This window comes from Trachypithecus francoisi, unplaced genomic scaffold, assembly GCF_009764315.1.
Source record: "Trachypithecus francoisi isolate TF-2019V2 unplaced genomic scaffold, Tfra_2.0 Lachesis_group16, whole genome shotgun sequence".
NCBI lineage: Eukaryota > Metazoa > Chordata > Mammalia > Primates > Cercopithecidae > Trachypithecus > Trachypithecus francoisi.
In genome coordinates, this window is record NW_022681461.1 from 22,931,177 (window position 1) to 22,954,369 (window position 23,193).

Genomic DNA, 23,193 nt, shown 5'->3' on the forward strand with positions numbered 1-23,193 from the left:
AGGTTTGTTTGTTTGTTTGTTTTTCAGACAAAGTCTCTCTCTGTAGCGCAGGCTGGAATGCAGTGGCACGATATTGGCTCACTGCATCCTCCACCTCCCGGGTTCAAGTGATTCTCCTGCCTCAGCCTCCCAAGTAGCTGGGACTATAGGCACACACCACCACGCTTGGCTAGCTTTTGTATTTTCAGTAGAGACGGGGTTTTGCCATTTTGGCCAGGTTAGTCTCGAACTCCTGACCTCGGGTGATCTGCCTGCCTCGGCCTCCCAAAGTACTGAGATTACAGGTGTGAGACACCACGCCTGGCCTCTAGTTTGTTGAGGTAGAAACTTTGGTCATTGATTTGAGACTTCCTTCTTAAATTTTTTTTTCGAGACAGGGTTTCACTCTTGACACAGGCTGGAGTGCAGTTGTCATTTCGGCTCATTGCAACCTCTGTCTCCCAGTCTCAAGTGATCCCCTCACCCCAGCCCCTTGAGCACCTGGGCCCCCAGGTGTGCCACCACATTCGGCTAATTTTTTTTTTTTGTAGAGATGGGATTTCTTCATGTTGCCCAGACTGTTTCTTAAACTCCTAAACTCAAGCTATTCACCTGCCTCAGCCTCCCAAAGTGCTGGGATTATAGGTGTGAGCCACTGTGCCCGGCCTTCTTTTCTAATGTAGTCATTTAGTGCTATAAAATTCCCTCTAAGCACTGTTTGAGCTCTTTCCTACAAATTTTGATGTGTTGTTTTTATTTTCATTCAGTGAGTCTTTTTATATATCATTAGGAAATTTTAGATCTCAAGTAGCAATTCTGTAAGAATTCACCTTTCATGATCTTAATGCTCTGCCTAATTTTAAAAACTTTTACACTTATTTTTCTAAATAATAATCTGGATGCATTAAAAAAATACCTTAGCCTTTTTTTTAGAATGAGAAGCAGAAACAAAGAGATTAGTATTGAGACAATTATGTAAAAGCACCTTTTAGGGGAGAGATAAGGAAGGCTATTCTTTCAGGGAAAATACCGTGAGTTTCTGCAATCCCAAGAAATATGCACTTAAGCAGATTTATTTTTGGAATAGTTCAAATGTCCAGTGTTCAACTAGAAATTGCAACTGAGTTCAGTAATTCAAGCTTGCATTTATTTATTTATTGCTTTTGAGTTACCAATTTACCCTGTTTGTTCTGCAGCTCGGAAATATGTGGGACAGTCATATTATTGGCTATCTATTGTTTTAGTAATGAAGGAAAAGGGGCTAGAGACATTACGTGATTTTCCCAAATTCACATGGCTTCTAAATGACAGAGCTAGAATTCCAACACAAATTCTTTGGATTCAAATATTTTCTGAAAATATGATATCCTATTAGCAGCATGAGCATCACCTGGGAATTAGAGATTCAAATTCTCCCTCCTTCCAGACCTGTTGCATTAGAGATTCCAGGGGTGGGATCCAGTGACCTGTAGCTTAAACCAGCCCCTAAGCCCTGGGTGATTCTGATGTGCACTCAAGATTAAGAACTAAGGTGTGGAGCAGGGGTTCTCAGTCATGACTGCAAAGAGAAATCACGTGGATGCTTGTGTCCTGCTAGCCTAAGTGATGGGATTTGTCAGCACTTCCCAGGCAATTGTAATATGCAGCCAGTGTTAACAGACACTGCCCTTCACCATGGTTCTTCTATTAGTGTGACTCACTGTGCTTTTGAATTAATGTCACTGTGTTCCAACAAGTGTCTTTATCTCCAGATCATAACAGTTAATGCCTGCTCTCAGAGTGAACAATTGAATCCAGAGCCAGGAGAAAACAGCATCTCTGAGGAGTACAGCAAGAACTGGTTCACAGTGTCCAAATGCAGTCAGACAAGTATGTAACATCTACACTCTTGGATCCCAAAATACCTGGTGGAATTTTCTCAGGGTACAGTCTTTAGACCATTGGCGGTCCCTCCTGTTCTTTCACATGGAGATGAGGGAAAGAGAAGGTAGTTACACTCTGTAAGGAAAATAGCATTTTTTTGCTTTTGATTTTTATGAAAGGGACAAAATTTTATTTGCCTAAAGGACTCCAGAAAAGAAAAATTAAGATTTAGATAGTCTCTTGTATTCAAAGCTGTTGAACCTTACTCAGAGTGTTTTATCCAGACAGCATTCATTTAGTCTGATTTATAGATAGGGGATTGTCTAATTTTATAAATTCTTAAAGTACATGTGACACTGAAATTATCTCTTAAGCTTAATAATGGTGCTTGTAGAGGAGAGAAGATGGATCAACCAGCCAAGAATGAATACTGTGGGCTAGGCCTGGACAGTGAAATAAGTCTAGACAGGTAAGATGAGGGCAGATTGTGAACAGAAAAGATAGCAATGATCAGAACTTTGGACTTCTTGCATTAGATAAGAGACCTTTACCAGTTTTTAAACAGAAAGGACTAAGTGATTAAGGAGTCATAGGTTTTAAAAATATTTAAAATACTAACCTTAAGGTATAAGTAGACATTGTATTGAAATTTATGCTGTCAGACTTTTCTAAAAATCTGCTTGTTCGTATGGTAAATGGTTCTCAACCAAGGGGTAATTTTACACGTTCCCCTCACTTTCCCCATGGGACACTTGGGAATGTCTGGAGATATTTTTGTTTCATAACTAAAATGGGGGGAATGCTCTTGCCATCCAGTGAGTAGAGGACAGGGATACTGTTAAACGTCTTACAATGAACTGGAGAGATAAGTCCTCGTGACAATTATCCAGCCCAAAATGTCATTGCTAAGGTGGAGAAACCTTGATTTTTGGTTTAAAAATACTCACTTGTCTGTTAAATCACTGAGAATCAAGTGGACTCTAAGCTGAAAGAGACATTTAGAAATTAAATTAGTCAGCACCCCTTCAATTTATAGATTAGCTTGAGAGCTTAATTTGCCTTGACTTTAATCATACCGTTTACTAGAGACCATAAATTTGAATAAATCAAATCCCACACCTAAAGACATGACTCCAGTACCAATTATAAATAGATTCATTTTATTTATAAATGTCATACATTTATATTATATATATTAGGTATTATATTTTTTATAAATAGTATAATTTATGTTTAGGATGTTATATATCATTCTTAAATCATTTAAGTTCTTTCCAATGAATTTCAAACATAGAGAGATGCAAATGACAGGAGGTTTCTGGGAAAGAATCTCATTAAGTCAGATGATCAGATGGGGAGGTAAGGCTAGGGAAATAGGTTGATCCGAGTGCCTGGCTAATCTGAGTGAGTATTGAGGCCCACTGTCTTCCTTGAACCACATTCGCAGTTGGGAACCTTATTTTTTTGAAACGTGTCTGGCTTAATAATTAATTGAAAAAGAATTTAAAAAATAAAAGTTTGTGGATAGGCAGATGCCCTGTCAGGTAGCATTCTCTCTCTCTCTGTTTTTTTTTTTTTTTTTAAAGACAGGTTCTGGCTCCATCACCCAAGCTGGAGTATAGTTACGTGATCACAGCTCACTGCAGCCTTGACCTCCTGGGCTCAAGTGATCCTTCCACCTCAGCCTCCCGAGTAGCTGGGACTATAGTGTGTACCACCATGCTTGGCTAATTTTGTTTATTTTTTGTAGAGATGGGGGTCTCGCTATGTCACCCAGGCAGGTCTCAAACTCCTGTCCTCAAGCAATGCTCCTGTCTTGGCTTCCTAAAGTGCTAGGATTACAGGCATGTGCCAGTTACTACACTTGGCCTTCAAATAGTATTTTTTACACTTCTTGTATACTTTTTTTTTCCCCCAGCACAAAATCATTAGGGAAAAATGCAACCGTTATCTCCTATTTTTAGTCAGGACTCCTAGTAAGTATTATTCTCAGAATTAATCCAACCAAGTATTCATTAAATATTTATTATGCATCTACTATATGTAGTAACTCTGTAGGTACCAGCTACAAAAATAATAACAGTAATCATCCTCATCATCCTTTTTAATAAAAGACTAAAAATTAAATCTATTTGATAGCATTCCTTTCTTTTTTTTTTTTTTTTTTTTTTTTTGAGACAGTCTCACTCTGTTGCCCAGGCTGAAGAGCAGTGGTACAATCTTGGCTCACTGCAACCTCTGCCTCCCGGATTCAAGAGATTCTCTTGCCTCAGCCTCCTGAGTAGCTAGGATTACAGTTATGCGCCACCACACCTGGCTCATTTTTATATTTTTAGTAGAGACAGAGTTTCTCCATGTTGGTCAGGCTGGTCTTAAACTCCTGACCTCAGGTGATCCATCTGCCTTGGCCTCCCAAAGTGTTGGGATTACAGGCATGAGGCACGGCACCTGGCCTCTATCATTCTTTTGTTGTTGTTCTTTTTAAGTAGCCTACTATGATGTTTGATGCAGTTGCTAAGGAAGGGCTCCTAATTAGACTAGGAAAGGAATTAAATTTCATATATTTTAAATAAAGCATGTGCAATAGTGTGCAGGGAGAAGGTAGATATAAAAAATTACTAAAGGTGTTGTCTTATAAGAGGTCAGTTTATGGATCGTTTAATTCTCGGCTTCGATAGAGAAGTGTAAGTTGTTATAAATGTGAAAGTAACTATAGAAGAATAGAAGTAGAATATATGGTTTTCAACCTCTTGAGGAAAAAAAGGATAAAGGAAACTTGGTAAAACTTGCTAAAAACAGAAAGAGAAAACTATATCCAAGTTTAAATGAATGTACTGTGTTCAGATTTTTCTATTTGGGAACTGTGATTTGAATGTAACACATTTTCATGTATTTTCTAATCTTTCTCTTCCTCTTTACAAGGAGTTAAACCTTACATACATCAGAAAACGAAAACTAAAGACATTGGGCAATATGCTGTACAAATCAGTGATTACCTAAAGCAGTCTCAAGAGGTAAAAAATGTTTTAGGAATTAAAAAAACACATTCGAACATGCAGTGCTTCTCTTGACTACGCCCAGTTTACCTTTATGTCCCTTAATTGGCTCCTGCTTTTTATTGACAGTCTGTTTAATCTTTGTTTTGAAGCTATGCTCAGTTGAATTCCTGTTCTATTTTTTCAATCCCCTCCATGTTATTCTTTCTTTGACATTCTTCTTTATGCAATTTACCTATCCGCTCAGTAACTTATCCTGGGGATGTTTAGCATGAGAGAGAAAGAATTCAGGAGTTTTTGAAACTGTTTTCAAATATATGAAAGTTGTCATGTGGAAGAAAAATAAGCTATTTTCTATACTCTTTTAAGAGGTAGATCTAGAATCAACATATAGAAGCTACTGGGAGACAGATTTCAGCCCAATCTGAGGAGAAATTTTTAGCAATTGGAGCTTTCCAAGCATGGAATGATTTATTTCTGGAAGTAGTGAGTCCCTCACTAGTGCGATCAGTCAAGCATAGGCTGAACAAACCTCTTCGCAGGCATGATGGAGGGGATTCAAGCCTTGCAGGGTAAAGGACCCTTAGTGTTTCTTCAGTGCTGAGATTCTCTGGTTTTGCAGTCTGTTTTTCTTGCTGTCTAAAAATATGGGCCTTGTTTTGTGCCATCCGCCATGTGGGAAGTGTGAATAATTAGCTTAACCCAAGAAACCTAATTTTAAGTCTTTGAATATTACCTGTTTGAACTTGAGAACTGTTGGGACATGACTGTATACTAACAACCTTAGATATTCTTGTAGGAATAGGATCTGTGAAAGATTTTCAAAGTAAAATGTCAGAATACTTGAGGATAATTGGAAGCAGGGACCTGTGTTCGAATTCTGGCTCTGCCACTTTCTACGTTTCAAAGTCGGTTAACCTACAAGCTTCATTGGCTGTATCTCTAAAGTGGGACTAATGCCATCCTTATGAGATTATTGCTAATGGACAGCAAAAATAACGACTATGAAAAGGCCTACCTAGAGTAATGCCTGGAGTATACTAGGTCTCGGGAAATAATTGAATTTGAGTAGGAAATCAGATGAGATAAATCCAAGGTAATGTTATTGTGAACAATCATCATGACCTGAGATGAGAATCTTTTCATAAGACATAACAATGTGACGATCCGTGTTGTCTGTCAACTTGTACTTTCATTTGTCTCCATGTCATTAGCTGATTGTGTATGTTCAATCCACATTAACTGTGTATGTTTAGTCCTGATTTTCTATGTTTGGTCTGTAAAAAATTTCATATATTACGTTTTCTGTTTGATATCTCCTTAAAGCTAATTTCATTCTGTTAAAGTCCATCAACACACTGAGTTCTCTGACATTGCCCTAACATTATGCATCTTTCTAGCTTGGGTTTAGTATGTTTTTTAAAAGAAGAATATTCAGGTAGATGACGAAAAAAGAAAGGTTCTCCAAGGAGTGTGTTTGGCAGATCATTCCTAAAAACTTGGGGTGGGATTATGTTGAGCACACACGTAATGACCTTTCCCTTCTGCTTAGGATCTCAGCAAAAACTCTTTGTGGAATTCCAGGAGTATCAACCTCAATAGGAACTCCCTGTGAGTATTTCTAAATGTTTATCGTTAAGAGTCTTTGGCTTCTATTTTTTTTTTTTTTTAACTTGGTTAGAAACAAAGGTTTAATTTAGTCAGAAAGGGAGAAAAAAGAAGTGTGTGTCAAATGACAATATTGTTCTTTTGTTAGCAGAATGAAAATGATTTCTTCTCCAAGTTTTCCTGTTTCTGGCAACAAGATCTCACCTGAGTGCCTTTTAACAATATAACGAAACACATACTCCTATAACAAATTAAACATTTGCCTTTTCAGTGTCAAAACACGCATGGAATAATGATTACCATATCTTTTTGGATAGCTAAGATTGTGAATTTGCATAAAAGAGTAGAAATAAATATGTCTTTTTTGTTTTTGGTTTCTCAGTAACATCCTAATCACCAAAGCAATAACTCTGAGAAAGATTGAGACAGAGAGGGAGAGGAAGTCAGGATGGAGGGAGAAAGAATATAGAGAACTCACGTGGTTGTAGACTTGAGTATCTTCCTGGAATTTTATTAGTATATATTTAGAGAAATGAAAGTTGTAAACCAACCAAGCAAACATTATCCTATTTTATTTGTAGTATTTTCTGGACTTTCCTAGTTGCATCATCAAATTAACTGTTCATACAGGTAGAATTCAAAACCATCTACTCTATGGAAGTGCCAATTGATACCCAGCAGGTAGAAGGTGACTTTCAGTTTGCAGTCAGCTCTGTTTAGAGATGGTCTTTCTCTAGGCCTCCCATCATGGACCCTGTGCAAGCCTGCCTCCAGACTTAAAGGACACATGACTTTCTTCTCCCAAAGGTTCAGTAGTTTGTGCTCATGCGGAGTAGTGGGTTATTGCAGCATGAAATTGAACAATAATCGTAATTGTACTTTCTTTCTTAAGGACCTTAAATACTGAAGATATTATTTGAATGTATTTATTCAGACTCGCCTGTGGCCACTTGTGCATTTGAGCAGGGCAAGTAACAATTTAAAGAGAACTAATTTCAGCCTGTGAACATTTAGGGGCCACGTGGGCTAATGAAACTGATTTGTAGGCTTGTCCAGAGACATTCACAGACTCATTTGTAGGCATCTGCTTTGCATAGTTCAGGAACCTTTTAGTTTAATTGATCCAGAAGAATACAAACACAGTTACATCTTATATATATTGTGTGATCACAAAGCTAATTAAAAAACAACTGCTTTTCAATTAGCTTAGGGTGTACACAGTAAATGACTTACATACAGATCTGGTGCTCATTTTTCTATAAAAACACTTGCAGGGCTGAAAACGTACTTCTTTACTGATACAATAAGGATTAGATGTAACTAATACTTCTCTTTCAAATATATATACAGTCATGCATCAATTAACGACAGGATACATCCTGAGAAATGTGTCATTAGGTGATTTCATCCTTGTACAAACATCATAGAGTGCATTTACACAAACCTAGATGGTCTAGCCTACTACACACCTAGGCTATAATATGGTCTAGCTTATTGTTCCTAGGCTACAAACCTGTACAGTGTGTTACCATACTGACTACTGTAAATTATGGTATTTGTGTATCTAAACACAAAAAAGGTACAGTAAAAATACAGTATAGAATATAGAAAATGGTACACCTGTATAGGACGCTTACAATGAATGGAGCTTGCAGGACTGGAAGCTTGCTCTGGGTGTCAGAGTGAATGAGTGGTGGAAGAATGTGAAGGCCTCGGACATTACTCTACATGACCGGAGACTTTATGCATACACTACATAGTGTAGGCTACACTAAATTTATACAATTTTTTTTCTTTTTTAAATAATTAACCTTAGCTTTACTGTATCTTTATAACTTTAAAAAATTTAAAAATCTTTTTGACTCTTTTACAATAACATTTAGCTTAAAACACGAATACATTGTATGGCTGTACAAAAATATCTTTTTTTATATCCTTATTCTAGAAGCCATTTTCTGTTTTTAAATTATTTATTTATTTATTTTTACTTCTTAAACTTTTAAAAAATATGAAGACACAAATACACACATTAGCCTAGACCTACACACACAGGATTAGGATCATCAATGTCAGTGTCTCCTACCTCCTCATCTTGTCCCACTGGAAGGTCTTCAGGGGCAATAACATGCATGGAGCTATCACCTTCTTTTTTTTTTTTTTTTTTTTTTTTGAGGTGGAGTCTCGCTTTGTCACCCAGGCTGGAGTGCAGTGGCCAGATCTCAGCTCACTGCAAGCTCCGCCTCCCGGGTTCATGCCATTCTCCTGCCTCAGCCTCCCGAGTAGCTGGGACTACAGGCGCCGCCACCTCGCCCGGCTAGTTTTTTGTATTTTTAGTAGAGACGGGGTTTCACCATGTTAGCCAGGATGGTCTCGATCTCCTGACCTCGTGATCCGCCCGTCTCGGCCTCCCAAAGTGCTGGGATTACAGGGTTGAGCCACGGCGCCCGGCCGGAGCTATCACCTTCTATGATAACAATACCTTTTCTGGATACCTCCTGAAGGACCTGCCAGAAGCTGTTTACAGTTAACTTAAAAAAAAACACACACAAGTAGAAGGAATACATGCTAAAAGAATGAAAAAGAGCATAATACAATAAATACATAAACCAGTAACATAGTCATCCATCATGATCATCAAGTATTATGTGCTGTACACAGTTGCATGTACTTATTTTTATATGACTGGCAGCACAGCAGGCTTATTTACACCAGCATAATCACAAACACATAAGTAATGCATTGCACTGTGACATTACAATGGCTAAGATGTCACTAGGTGTTGGGAATTTTTCAGCTCCATTATAATCTGTGGGACCATTGTAATATATGCTGTCTGTCATTGACCAAAATATCATTATGCAGTGCTTGACTGTATATGTATTTTACACTTATATAAAATATACACTCTGTGTTGTTTCTGTTTCATGTGCTGTTTTCTTCTTTTTTTTTTGATAATCGTAAGATTTAAGGCAGCATTATCTAAACAACTTCATTTTTTTTCCCAAACAGGCTGAAAAGTTCAAATGGAGTTGACAGTAAGTTTTTCTATTTAAACATTTTATTTTTTATTTTTTCATATTTTTAATGCTGGGTTTCACTGTCCTGCTGATATTTTTGTCATTCTTGAAATTTTGTTTATGATTTTTGTCCACTATGCAATGTAGAAAGTTCAGTAGAAGAGTAGAAATTTGAATATCTTTCTTCAGACAAATTGGGATTGATGTCTGGTTTAAAACTTTTTGAATGACCTGTTTCTGACTGTCATTTCCCCATTTTCTGTGTGAATGAGAGTATAACCACTGAGCTCATTTTGCTCACCAACTCTTACTGTCCTTTTGTTTTTTCACACATTACTCATTCAGAGCCATTTATAAGATTGTTACATGGGTGCCTTTTCCTATAGGGTTTTAGTAGAATCTGGGGCCCCACATGGCTAAATAGAACTAGGTCATGTGAGATAGCTGCCTGGTGAAGCCACTATAGTTACTCTCAAACTTGACTACAATTTACAAACTCCTTTCCATATTCTTGACTCCTTGATGTAAAGGCACCTTCATCTTCTGTATTCTTGTTCCATCACACTTTCTTGGGTTTCTAGTACTCCCCCACCTGCTTTGCAGTTGATTCCTTCTCCTCAGCCTACTAACAAATTTAGGTTGTTTTCTATACAAAAGAAACAAATAGTCTTTTTCTTGATTTACCTAGCTTTCAAGCTGCCACTGTAACCCTTCACCTCCAGATTAATTGAAAGAGCAATTAACATTTGATCTTCAGCCCATGGAGTATGCCCCATCACTTTCCTGAAACTCTACTACGACTACCAACTCGCTTGACTCTTCTCAGTTCTCGCTGAACTCGTGGCAGTTGATATTGACCATTTTTCCTTCATGGCACCCTCTCTTTTCTATGTTTCCTTAAGGCTCTTCTTCTTTGGCTGTTCTACTTCTTTGTCGACTTACTTTTGGTCTTTCTGAGAGCCTCTTGTTCCTTCATGCAAGCTGGAAATCTTAGTCATTTACAATCTCCTTCCCACCCCATTGCTCTTAGCTATTAACCTTGACTTCTAACTCCGTCCCTCCCCAGCCATTCCCCACCCCTACATCTTCAAAGCGATCTGTTTGGTCTACCCTACTGCTCCTACCTTAAAACCACCATTATTTATTTCCCAAAACAAAAGTGTATACTTTCATTTGCCCTTGAGTTTGTCTTAGCATTCTGATTGGGTTGTCTCCTTTTAAACTTTCCTATGTTTCTATCAGAATATCTTTATGAATGCTGAATTGTCACTCAGGTAGAAGCCTTCAATGACTTCCTGTTACCCAAAGACAGACTGCAAACCCCCTGAGTTTTTCCTCAATGCTCTTGAAAGCTGGATCTCAATTCAGATTTCCAGGCCCATAAGCATGATCTCTTTCATTCACTATTTCTGCCTTGCAGAATATGACTGACCACATAGTAACACCTCCCTGTGGAGGTCTAAAAGGTGTCTCAAACAAAATGTTCCAACACTGTCCTCTCTCATCTCAGGAAATGGCAACTCTGTCCTCGCAGTGCCTGAGGCTAAAGTTTTGCAATACTTGTCCTCCGTTTTTTCACATCCCTACATCCCATCTATCAGTAAATCTTTCAAAATATATCAAGACTCTGATCATGTTCTGCTACTTCCACATAACACCGTTTTTAAGCAATCATAATCTCTTCCTTGGATTATAGTATGGCCTCCAAACTATTGCTCTCTAGTAGTCTTTTTCCAGAAACAGCCAGAATAATCCTTTTAAACTGAAAGTTGAACTGAGTCACTCTTGCTTAAATGGCATTCCTCCTCACTTTGCAAAAGCAAAGTCCAACAGAGTCTACAACACCCTGTTCTGCTTTCCAGCCACCCCCCAACCTCATTTCTCTCAGTGCATTTCAATGTGGCTACACCCTCCTCCTTAAACATGACAAGCATGGACCTGCCCCAGGACATTGGCACTTGCTGTTACCTATCACTGGAATACTCTTCATTTATTCATATTGCTGCCCCTCTTCCTTCAACTCTGTGCTCAAATTTCACCTTATGAGAGAGACTTTGCCTAACCATCCTATATAAAACAGGAACTTTCCTATTCCCAGTGCTTTCTAACTCTTAAGTTGATGCGTACACACACACACACACACACACATACACACACCCACACTATACTATATGTACTATATATTTATTTTCTATTTCCTTTTACTAGAATGTAACTAGAAACTTTATCTGTTTTGATTACCGCTCTTCCTCTTGAGCATAGACCAGTGCCTGGCACATAGTAGGTACTCAATAAATGTATAATGAGTAAATATGAATATAGTCTCACAACTCCTGAAGTAGTGAAGCCAAGACTGAAACTCAGTTTTATCAGACTCAGATGCCCATACACTTTAAGCATTTCACACTGTTTATGAAGGCCCTACCTTCCAGGTGGAATTAATGTGTTCCATAAACCTCTGTATATACCTTTATTACATATGTTACTTTAACTGTGTTGTGATTATAGTTACCTGTCTCTCTGTCTTAATACATTTGCTTTTCTGTAAGGTGGGAACCACATCTTACCCATATCTCTCACACCTAATATGATCCATAGTGGGAGTGGAATACTTTTTGTTTTTAGTGATGACTTCAGAAAGGAGCCATCTTTCCTGCTGATCTTACTTTTTGCCAACACTCCCCAAAGGAAGTGATTTTCGTTCCTTTCCTTATGCAGCAACAAAAACCCAGAGAGATGTGCAAAATTGGGCTCATTATGCTGCTTACTCTACTAGGTATAAAGCAGTTGCCATCATGAGACCAAAGTTCTCCACTTTAATTTTGATTTTATGAAATAGCAAAACTGTTGCAAGGGATTTCTCTAGAGCCTTGTAATTTAGGACTGAAGCAGACAGAAGAGAATGAGTTAAACTTGGAAGAGGTGTTCCCAACACATAGTCTTTGTGTAACCAAACAAATCTCTTGGTGCTATATTATCCACCCTCTTCTTTGTTTCCAGTATATAGCTCTTAATGTGTTTTCAGCATTTTGTTGTTATTTTAGGTCAGTGAAGTAGTCTGTTAATAACTTGGTATTAATACTGTCTTTCTACGGGTACTGCATCTTGGTAGGGAGCTCAGAGAATCATGCTTCTGGGATGTCGTGAAGTATGATGGGCAGCTGAGTGCCTTCTGCAACCCAGAGGTGTAATTGGTTCAGAGGAAATACATCTTTGAGGCTAATATTACCTGTCTTTCTTCAATTCCCTATATAAATATGTTTGGAGATATTACATTGATGATTGGAAGCTGTCAGGGTACCATGCGCAATAATGTGGTTAAAAGATATTAGGCAAGCTTTTTCTAATACTGAGAAGCCATTCTGATTAACCTGTTCAATAATAACTTTGAAGGCAGTATATTCATAAGCATGTATTTATCTCCAGCCACATAATTAAAATGCCAATCTTCTCTCTAATTTCAGAGATCTCAGCCTCCTTAAAAAGCCCTCAAGAGCCTCACCATCATTATTCAGGTAGGATGCACGTGCACGTAGACATGTCAGCTGAGCTAAACATCTGTGCTTCTGCATTTGTAAACAGAAACATTGACAAATTCCATGTTACTGACATGGCTCCCAACTTGAAAAGTTATTGTTTGCTTTGATGGGAAGAACATTCCAATGTCTAACTTTGCCATTGACTTGGGAAAACAAGTTTTCAGAATTTAAGAGAATTTGGATTTTTGCAAAATGTTTGCATTCTCAAGTCCCAGATTGCGAAGTAGAAAGATGACCTTGAGATCTAAAAATTCTTTGCAAGCTCAAAGCCAGCCCCAAACCAGAGATCTCAATGTTTTGGACTGGGGAAAAGGCAGACCTGAAAGTAGTTCCTTGAGGGAGGGTTTTGTAACCTCAATGGGGCCTCAGTGAGTATGATCACTGAATGAATGCCAACCCCACGGAGTGAGTTCAACAAAGATGTTATTAAACAAAGATGTCAAGGGTCTTGACTCTCTTAAGCAACATCACTTCACAGTGCTTCAGTTGTCTTTCTTTCAAAGTGGGAATAATTGTACTTGCCCTTCCTGAGGAACAGTCTGCCAAAGGGCTAGTTGAGAATTAAGAGGAAAACACTTTGAAATGCAAAGCAATATAAAAACCAACTGGACTGGTGCCATTGGGTGGTTTCTTGGGAGTCATTGCTCTCAGCGTTGGACGAGATAATACATGGGTAAGCCTTTTACAAATCTAAAGCTCAATACATGAGTAAGAACTTATTGGTGTGATAATTACTGTTATAATTATATGAGGTTGTTTGTTCAGGGTCTAGTAATAGATTGCCTTATCCTGAATTCTCCTTTGTAGTGAATGGAGTTGCAGTGGATTCCAGACTCCTCAATCCGGGCTCTTACAACTGAGTCTTTCAGCTCTGCAGTAATCTATTATTTTGACTCCAGCCGTCAACTTAAGAAAGTCTCTAGTGAGGAATACTGTAACTCATGTTGACTCTGATCTGTTAGGCTATAGCTCTTAACAGGAAAATGCAGATCACTCGCTTCTAATTAAAATCGGTCTTCAGCTCTCTCTGGAAAAAGAAGATGAACTGTGCAAAGTGAACAATAGGTGTCCCCACAGTCCACTGTGCTTTGGATTTGCTTTGGAAAGGAAAACCAAAGTTCACAGATTAAAATGCCATTTAAAAGAAAGTTCCACATATGTATGGATTAGTATGTGATTTGGTATTCAGGAGAGTGGAGGTGACAGTCCTACCTCAGATCATGTGACATAATCTCACATTAAATGCCTCTAAAATTGGGATTTCTTTCCTGTTTAAGGCATAGTTTATTTTTTATACTATATTATAGATTATATTTTTGATAATGGCAGAAATAAGAGGTCTTTGAAATTAAATAGCATTATATGAATATATTGATGTGGAGAGGCTTTCTGTAAATTCAGCCCATTGATGCATACTTAAAATGGAAAATCTGTTTTTGTTTGCAGCCATTGAAAGGAATAATTTAATGAGGCTTTCTCAGACCATACCATTTACACCAATCCAACTGTTTGGTGAGTAGCATTTCTACCTTCTTGAGGTTATGCCAGGACAGAGGCATTAAATCTGAGTGAATCACAGGAGAAACCACATTGCATTATTTTAGTTGAACATTTCGTTTTGTCGATGGTTGTAGTTTAGTGAGATTCATTTCCTAAAATGGAAACTCTTGTTAACTGTCATGGCCAGCATTCAGGGACAAAATCTAATACTATGGGAAGAAGACCTATAATGAGCAGCAGTTGGGAGGAAAGCAATAATATTGCACCTGGCATTCACTGACTCAAGACTGGAAGTAAGTAGGAAAGAAAAGAACAAACCAACCATTTATAATAAGCACAGGAGAAAGCGATAAATGTCAATATGGTGAAAGCCAACAGGCATCTGAAGAGAAATGTTTTGTGTATTGTTTTTTGTTTATTTTGTTTTGTGTACACTAATTGCTCTTACCTCAGACTGCAAATGTCGTTTTAAAAGTCTAGAGTAGTAAAGAAAAACAAGCTCACACTGGCGAAGCCTACCAAAATTTCTCTGTCTGGCAGGATAAGGCATGAGCAAGTTGACAGTATAGCAAGGGTCCCCAAAGTGTCCTTGAGCTTGATTCTTCTCACACTGTTCACATGGGCACAGACTGGGTTGACTTTTGATTGTTTGTATTTATTTATTTATTTTTATTTTAATATTTTTTTTGAGATGGAGTTTTGCTCTCGTTGCCCAGGCTGGAGTGCAATGGTGGGATCTCGGCTCACTGCAACCTCTGCCTCCTGGGTTCAAGTGATTCTCCTGCCTCAGCCTCCCATGCAGCTGGGATTACAGGCATGCACCACCATGCCCAGCTAATTTTTGTATTTTTAGTAGAGACGGGGTTTCACCATGTTAGTCAGGCTGGTCTCAAACTCCTAACCTCAGGTGATCCACCCGGCCCAGCCTCCCAAAGTGCTGGGATTACAGGCGTGAGCCACCACACTCGGCCTGGCTTCTGACTGTTAATGCAGATACCTTCCCCTTCCATTTGGCCCCCTGACTGGCTTTGCAAATCAATAGCTCTGCTCTAAAACCTCTAAGGATTTAGAACTTCAAAGAGATCTTCAGTGGCATTTATCTGGGCACCAAGAATAAATATTTGAAAGGTTTGAAAAGTTGTTACTGAGCATTACCTAGATGTGTTTATTGGTGAGGAATTAGATGCAAGAGTGAGGGATTGGATTCCTTTCTTGGTAAACCAGTACCGTGTTCATTAAAAAAAAAAAAAAAAAAAAAAATGAAGCAAAGGTGTAAGGGGGAAATGAAACACCAGCTGAAACTGGACAGAAGTTGTGTATAGAGTATGTTGCTCTGTTAAGAAACATTAAACACTGACTTGGTAGCGTTTAGGTTCAATAGGAAATTTTCCCTCTTCAACAGCCTAAAAGTGGAAGCTATGTAGCAGTTAAGTAATATTTTGTGTCTAAAATCCTTTAAGTGGGACTGAGTTTGTATCTGAGGTTGTAATTCACTTTGGCCATGGTAGCCTATTTAACCTTTACAACAGCCCAATGAAAACAGTATTTTCATCCCCATTTTTCTGATGGGGAAATTGAGGTTTTAAGTAACTTGTCCAAAGGCACAAAGGAAGGAAGGAGAGGCTCTAGGATATGACATTGATACTATTTGACTCCAGCTGAGTTACACTATGCATTTTCAATGGAGTATTATCACCCCTAGAAAAAAATAAGTTTTTTTTTTTAATGATATAAAGCACAGATCTACATAGAGTACACATAAGCAGATATACAGAATTTTTAAATACAAGTTGAGCTTGTATTAAATTCAAGCTGAAATGCATCTGAAATCTAAAATGCTCCAAAGTCTGAAACTTTTTGAGTGCTAATGTGATGCCACAAGTGGAAAACTCCCACACCTGACCTCCTGTGACAGGTCAGAGTCAAGACACTTTCAAAACTTTGTTTCGTGCACAAGATTATTAAAAATACTGTATACCATTACTATGAGGCTATATGTATAAGGTGTATGTGAAACAAACGAATTTTGTGTTTGGGCTTGGGCCCCATCCCCAAGATATGTCATTATATATACACACATATTCCAAAAATCTGAAAGAACCTGAAATTTGAAACACTTCTGGTCCTAAGCATTTTGGATAAAGGATATGCAACCTGTATTAATAGGTCGTGAGAAGAACAATTAGAAAAGAATGTCTAATTAGACTCCTTAGGGGGATGATAATGAGCAACACCATCAGGTTAAACCGTCTCTTTAGAAGGATTTATCTTTAACAGAAGAAGCATATCCTTACTACTTTGCTTTTGTCCAGTTATAGTCTGCAGTATGAACAGCTTAATTCTTTTGTATCCTCTGATACTTGTCCCTTCTCCCCTTCCCCACATCTATTAGACAATAAATAACATCGAAACATGGCCAGATCCATGTCCTTATTCTGTTCTGTTCCCTGCTAGTCCCATCCTCCTCTGGTCGTTTGGGTAACTGAACTGATTCTGCATTGATATTTAGGATACTATCCATGTCACAGACATGGCGATCTTACTGAATTCCTTGCCTTCACTTCTCTTTGCAGCAGGGGAAGAAATAACTGTCTACAGGTTGGAGGAGAGTTCCCCTTTAAACCTTGATAAAAGCATGTCCTCTTGGTCTCAGCGTGGGAGGGCTGCAATGATACAGGTGTTGTCCCGAGAAGAGATGGATGGGGGCCTCCGTAAAGCTATGAGAGTCATCAGCACTTGGTCTGAGGATGACATTCTCAAGCCGGGACAGGTTTTCATTGTCAAGTCCTTTCTTCCTGAGGTTGTGCGGACATGGCATAAAATCTTCCAGGAGAGCACTGTGCTTCATCTTTGCCTCAGGGTAAGTCTGAAACTCGGAGACCCATAGCCCAGAGGGACAGGTCAAAGAAAAGAGATCTGGTTACATCCTTATCTGAGGCTATTATCTTCAACCCAAAAGGGAGCCTATTATTTTTTGGAGGTAGTATTGTTTTGTAGGACTTTTGCTTTTGGGACAGGCAGTGGTGGGAGTTGAATAAGGCTAAAAATCACATTTGGGTAGCCTATCGTAATTTCATGATCATAGCTGTACAACAGTAAACCAATATTTTTATCAGTGCTCCCTATTTTGTAGGAAATTCAACAACAAAGAGCTGCTCAAAAATTGATCTATATCTTCAACCAAGTGAAACCACAAACCATTCCCTACACACCAAGGTAAGAAAATCTGGGCATCTTGGCCCTTTATTTTAAGTAGGAATTTCTATGTATCTCATCTCAGCCCATTACTTATGAGAAATCTTATCCATCGGGAAATTCCCCATGATCTTATTTTTGGATTCTTCCTTCTGTAATTTCAGAGACTGGCAAAAGGAGAATTAGAGACCCCAGAGATACCTTGGTGTTGATCATTGGACTTAAACATGAGTGGAAAAAAGAGATTCAGAGGCTATAACTAAGATTTCAGTTATGGGAAACAGACAGATCTTGGGTGTTATTATTAATATGCAGGGGCATTATGGCAGAAAAATTATTCTTATTGTAAGCACGGTCTCTTCCCCCAATGTCTTATAGAAAGTAAGAATTTTGTAAGAATAAACTCTTGTTACTTTCACTTGAGTGTCTTCATACACTTGGATTCATTTATTGAGACAGAGATCATAATTTGGTGCTGGACTTAGAGTAAAGCTTCATTCTTTCATTTACAAGGAACTTTATAGAGCACAGCAAGAAAAGTTGGGTCTGGTACTCATGAAAGAGTTGGAAAGTTGCCTCAAAGCGAAGGGAGGTGGGTAAGCATGGAAAGAAAAATTAACAATATTTGCATCCTATCCCTTCCATAGAAAGGGCAAGGGCATGTGCATTGAGGCTGCATCATACCAGAGTTAGGTAATCTTTCCTGCTGATGACTGTTCAGTAAAGTAAGTCCCACTTTTGCTGTATTGTCGGGGATCAGTGGCCTCTTTTTCCCTGACAGGTTCCTGGAAGTTTTCTTAATCTACTGCCATTCAGCCAATCAGTGGTTGACCATTGAGAAGTATATGACAGGGGAGTTCCGGAAGTACAACAACAACAACGGTGATGAAATCACCCCCACCAACACCCTGGAGGAGCTGATGTTGGCTTTCTCTCACTGGACCTATGAGTACACTCGGGGAGAGCTGCTGGTTTTAGATTTGCAAGGTGATTGATGATGTAGGATTTGATACAACAAGCATGAGGCAAAGTGTAAAGAGATCTTGCAAGAGCAAGGATGGGTAATATATGGAGTTGCTCTGTTTAGCTTTGAAGGGAGGTGGGCACATTTATTTCGAGACATTGTAAAGTGATAATCGTGGAATCTGCTGTGTTATTTCCCACTTAGGTAGAGGGGAAAATGTAGGCAGATGATTATCTGTTTAAAATGTAAAGACATCTAAATTTTTGAGCAAAATGAGAAATGATTTTTGTAACAAATTTTTCAGTTTTATGACCTCACCTTAGTCTTATGTTAATATTTAGGCATGCATTTATACGCATAGGAACATTTAAATTCTGAGTGTTTTTCATGATTTTGAGCTCATTGCTTTAGCAATTTATAATTTAGCTTGCTCTCTTTGCTGTGTCCCTTGTTATAACAGTTCATGAAAATACACAGACTGAGAGAGGCAATGCAGCATACTCTTATTTAATGGAAGCCTTTGATCAGCACATCTGATATCAACACCTCACATGTGACTTATAATCCTGCGGCACAAAACAGAGTGTCTCCAGCAGGCTTGCCTAGCAGGGACAGAACAAAATATGTATTGAGGTCAAAGTTTAGTCCTTAGGCTCACTGACTGGGGCTTTGGTTTTAAATAAGATATGTAGTCCAGGAAGTTTCCTAGAAGTTACCTCATTTTAATCCTAGAAGCAGCACCTTGAGGTAAATATTATGGGAATTTAGGCCCAGAAAGTTTAATGACTTGCCCAGAGTTGCACAGCTACTTAAGGGGGAGCCAGGATGCAGACTTAAGCTATTCTTAACACATCCCTGTTCTTTTCTTTTCACTGCTCTTTTATTTCTTTTAAGAGTTTCATATGTAGAGGGTATAACCATCTTACGGTTTGTTTGAACAACTTGGGCCTTTTTCTTGTCCTGTCTGACTTTCCCAGCCTCTGGTTCTGGGATTCTATGCTGAAAGCTGGGTTTGGAGGTTGGAGAATGTAGAGATAAGCAGACAGTCCTGGGGCATCGTGAGCCATGTCTGTTAAGACTGCAAAGTCACTTTGAAACTTCTGTCACATGCTCAAGGATGTGACACAAATTTTTAAACTACATATAAGTGCATTTTTTAAATGACATATAAGTGCTTCTGTCCTTTCAGACTGATGCTGTTCACAGAGTTGAATTATATTTCTAATTCAATTCAAACCCAATATTTTAGGAAGTAATATAAACAAAGTTAAAATGACCAAGTTGATTCAGCTTTTAAACCAGCAAGTACTTGATCCATATAAACCCAGAGCATTGATGCCCAAGGCATCTATTTTTGTAGCTCAAATTGGAGAGAGGTTGATTGTTTTCATCTGTATTTGACTGTGCTTTGAGTTTTGGGTGGAGTTGTTTAAAAAAGAAAAACAGAAACACGAAACAAAACAACCAAAGAAAAACTTTAAGGAATTAATGATGACTCTTCAGTGTGTTTTGTATTCCACTTGAATAGGTTTTTGTTTAATGATGTTTATGTTTGGGAATTTTTATGTCTCTTAGTAATCTGAAGTAACATTAAACAGAACAAATGCTGTGTTGACAGTCTTGAGGGAAAAAGAGAATTAACTTTATTCTTTTACTGGGCAATTATGTGAATTGCAGAAATAGGCCACTCCAAATAAACAATGTCAAAACATTGACCTTCAAAGAAGGGAGGAGTGGACATCATAGAATGAGTGTGATGAAATTTGAGATACTTATCGGAGAGTTTTGGTCAATTGGTTAGACCTGGATTTATGGAAGAATGTGAATCCTATAATAGTAATTATGAACAGTTACACTACTACTACTAGCTAACATTTACTATGTTTGTGCCAGGCACTTGGCTAAAGGCTTATGTGCATTATTATATTTAATCCAAACTAGGTTGGAAAGGGAAAATAGAATGTAATTTAAAAATCTCTTAATGGTTTTTGGTTCAGTTTTATATTATCTTTAATTTATTTGTATTTCTAGTCTTTGGAGAGATGATGCACCTTGTCTTGTCTGGGTGGTGTAAGTGGAGACAGAGGCTCACCAGCAGCAGTTAGGAGGAGGAGCTCTAGAGTTGCAATGCCGGAGTCTGACTTCTGGCTCCACTGTGAATTAGCTGCATAACACGGAGGAGCAACCACTTTGAGTCCCACTTCCCTCATTTGTAAATGGGGAAAATAATATTAGGCACTTAAGCCATAGAGTTGTTAAGGGCAAGAATTGAGACAGGTTCCTGATCCACAGCCTTCAGTAAATGTTAGTAATTGTTGCTGTTAGCATTGATCTCTGTGTGACTCTTTAATATGGAGGTTAATCTGCAGTTGCAGCAGTCTGTGGTCCTGTTGGTGCTGCAGAGACTGCAGCCTCTGCTTCTATAGAAGGCTCTGCTCGGTGTGCTGTGGTTCCCTACTGCTTTGAGAGAGAGAAGGAGTGTAAAACACTCGAGGAGTTTATTCTTTCAGTTTCTTTTCTTCTCCTCTTTGCTTTCTTCCAAGGGAGTACCAATAACTAACCCCAGAAGCTGCCACACCAGGCCAGAAACTGTACTCTAAGGAGAGACTTGACCAATTTCCAATCACTTGTAATTACGCTGAAGGTTTTTGGTCTCTTTCCACTTAAAAAAACCCTACATGTGAGGGCCTGAATCATCATAATTAAAATCCAACATTTAGTTCCCAGCAACAGAAATTGAAAACAATTGTATTTCAAATTCCAGTGGTTTATAGTATTTTTTAGCTCATTGTATTTTTCAACATTAATTTGGAGATATAAGTTTTAGAGTTATTAATTTTTTATTCAACAAAGCAGTTTCCAGAATGGCAGCATTGGCATCGACGTCATCATCATCATAAATTCTGCTACTACAAAAAAGGTAGCTCCTTTCCACCAATGTACAAGTTCATTGATGTACTCAAAAGTGGTTGGGATCAGAATGTCAATCTCTGAGTTCCTCATAAAGGCATGCCGCATATTACCTGACATGAGCATTTACTCTCTTTAAGTCAGATTGGTATTTGAGGCTGCTCTTTTTCTTTTCTTTTCTTTTTTCTTTTTTTCTTCTTTTCTTTTTTCTCTTCTCTTCTCTTTCCTTACCTTCTTTTCTTTTCTTTTCTTTTTTCTTTCTTTCTTTTTTTTTGGTGGGGGGACAAGGTCTCCCTGCGTAGCCAAGGCTGGCTGGAGTGCAGTCGGACGATCATGGCTCACTGCAGCTTCAGCCTTCCTGGGCTCAAACAATACTCCACCTCAGCTTCCCGAATAGCTGGGACCATAGGCGCGTGCTGCCATACCTGGCCAATTTTTGTATGTGTAGTGATGGGGTTTCACTATGTTGGCCAGGCCAGTCTCAAACTCCTGGGCTCAAGAGATCTGCCTGCCTCTGCCTCCCCAAGTGCTGGGATTACAGGTATGAGCCACCGTGCCTGGCCAATTGTCTATTTTCACACATTGAAAGGTCCTTCTGCCATTTGTGTGCCCCAAAATATGTCTATATTAATCTTTGGACTGTCAGATTGGGTTTAGGGGTATAAAGGTTTGTGGATACTCTTTACCCTCGTTCTTACAAGGAGTTCTGTTCCTTAGGGAACATAGTACTTTAGGGAAATGAGATAATCAATCAGAAACATGATTTTACTAGTGGTAAGGAAATAAAATTTCACTTCACAAGAAGTTCTTGATAGTAGAAGAATGATACAAGTAACAGTGAACATTTTTCAGCTTTCTAGGGGGCAGACACTTTGCTAAGCAGTTTGTGTCCAATAGTTCATTTAATCCTCTCAGTAACCCTTTAAGATAAGGCCCATTATTATTCACAATTTCAGATGACAAAACTGAGGTTCAGAGAGATTAAGGGAGCTATCCAGGTCACCCAATTTCAAGCTCTAGGTTATTTTTCTAAGGAAGTCAGTTTCATAGGGTAAAAGTCTATAAGGATTACATTTTCTTATGAAAGGTTTAGTGTATTGTAAAACATACAGACAATAGCAAAAATCTTTTTAAAACATTGGCTAGAAAACATGAGTTTTCTCAACAAGTAGAAATACACTAAAATTTACGAATTTTATATAATGTTAAAATAATCTTCCCACAAGGTTAGTTGCTTTCAAGCAAAGAGAAGCAGAGCTGACTAGAGAATGATCTCAGAAATCACTGGATTGTGCCCAAATCTTACTGGCTGGCTTGGAATATTTCCACCAGTGGAAATCAGCCTCCTCACCACTAGTATTTTATAAGAGATTCACTTTAGGTGCTGATTCCTGTTTTGATAAATTTTAACTTTACATTGCACCTATGTTACCTTTTTAGGCTTTAGTGTCATCTTTTTTTCAAAGGTAAATTTTATTGAAGACTTATATACATTTAGAAAATTCACATAGCATAAGCATACATCTCAAAGAATTTTCACAACTGAATACACAGTTGTAACCATCACTGAGATCAATAATTTAGTGGTTTCTATTCTACTGTTTATAAGTAGAATAAAAGTA

At 38.3% G+C, this 23,193-nt stretch overlaps 1 protein-coding gene across 3 annotated transcripts in view; it reads left to right on the forward strand.

The window, feature by feature from the left end:
- TRPM6 (transient receptor potential cation channel subfamily M member 6) overlaps nucleotides 1–23,193 on the forward strand; it is a 162,445-nt gene that overhangs the window by 129,469 nt on the left and 9,783 nt on the right. For all 3 annotated transcript variants that reach the window (XM_033237090.1, XM_033237089.1, XM_033237091.1), the window contains 9 exons: nucleotides 1,731–1,848; nucleotides 4,765–4,856; nucleotides 6,391–6,449; nucleotides 9,456–9,481; nucleotides 12,928–12,978; nucleotides 14,449–14,514; nucleotides 17,076–17,362; nucleotides 17,636–17,718; nucleotides 18,479–18,684. In XM_033237090.1, the coding sequence (XP_033092981.1) occupies nucleotides 1,731–1,848; nucleotides 4,765–4,856; nucleotides 6,391–6,449; nucleotides 9,456–9,481; nucleotides 12,928–12,978; nucleotides 14,449–14,514; nucleotides 17,076–17,362; nucleotides 17,636–17,718; nucleotides 18,479–18,684 (988 nt within the window). The remainder of the gene's footprint in view (nucleotides 1–1,730; nucleotides 1,849–4,764; nucleotides 4,857–6,390; nucleotides 6,450–9,455; nucleotides 9,482–12,927; nucleotides 12,979–14,448; nucleotides 14,515–17,075; nucleotides 17,363–17,635; nucleotides 17,719–18,478; nucleotides 18,685–23,193) is intronic.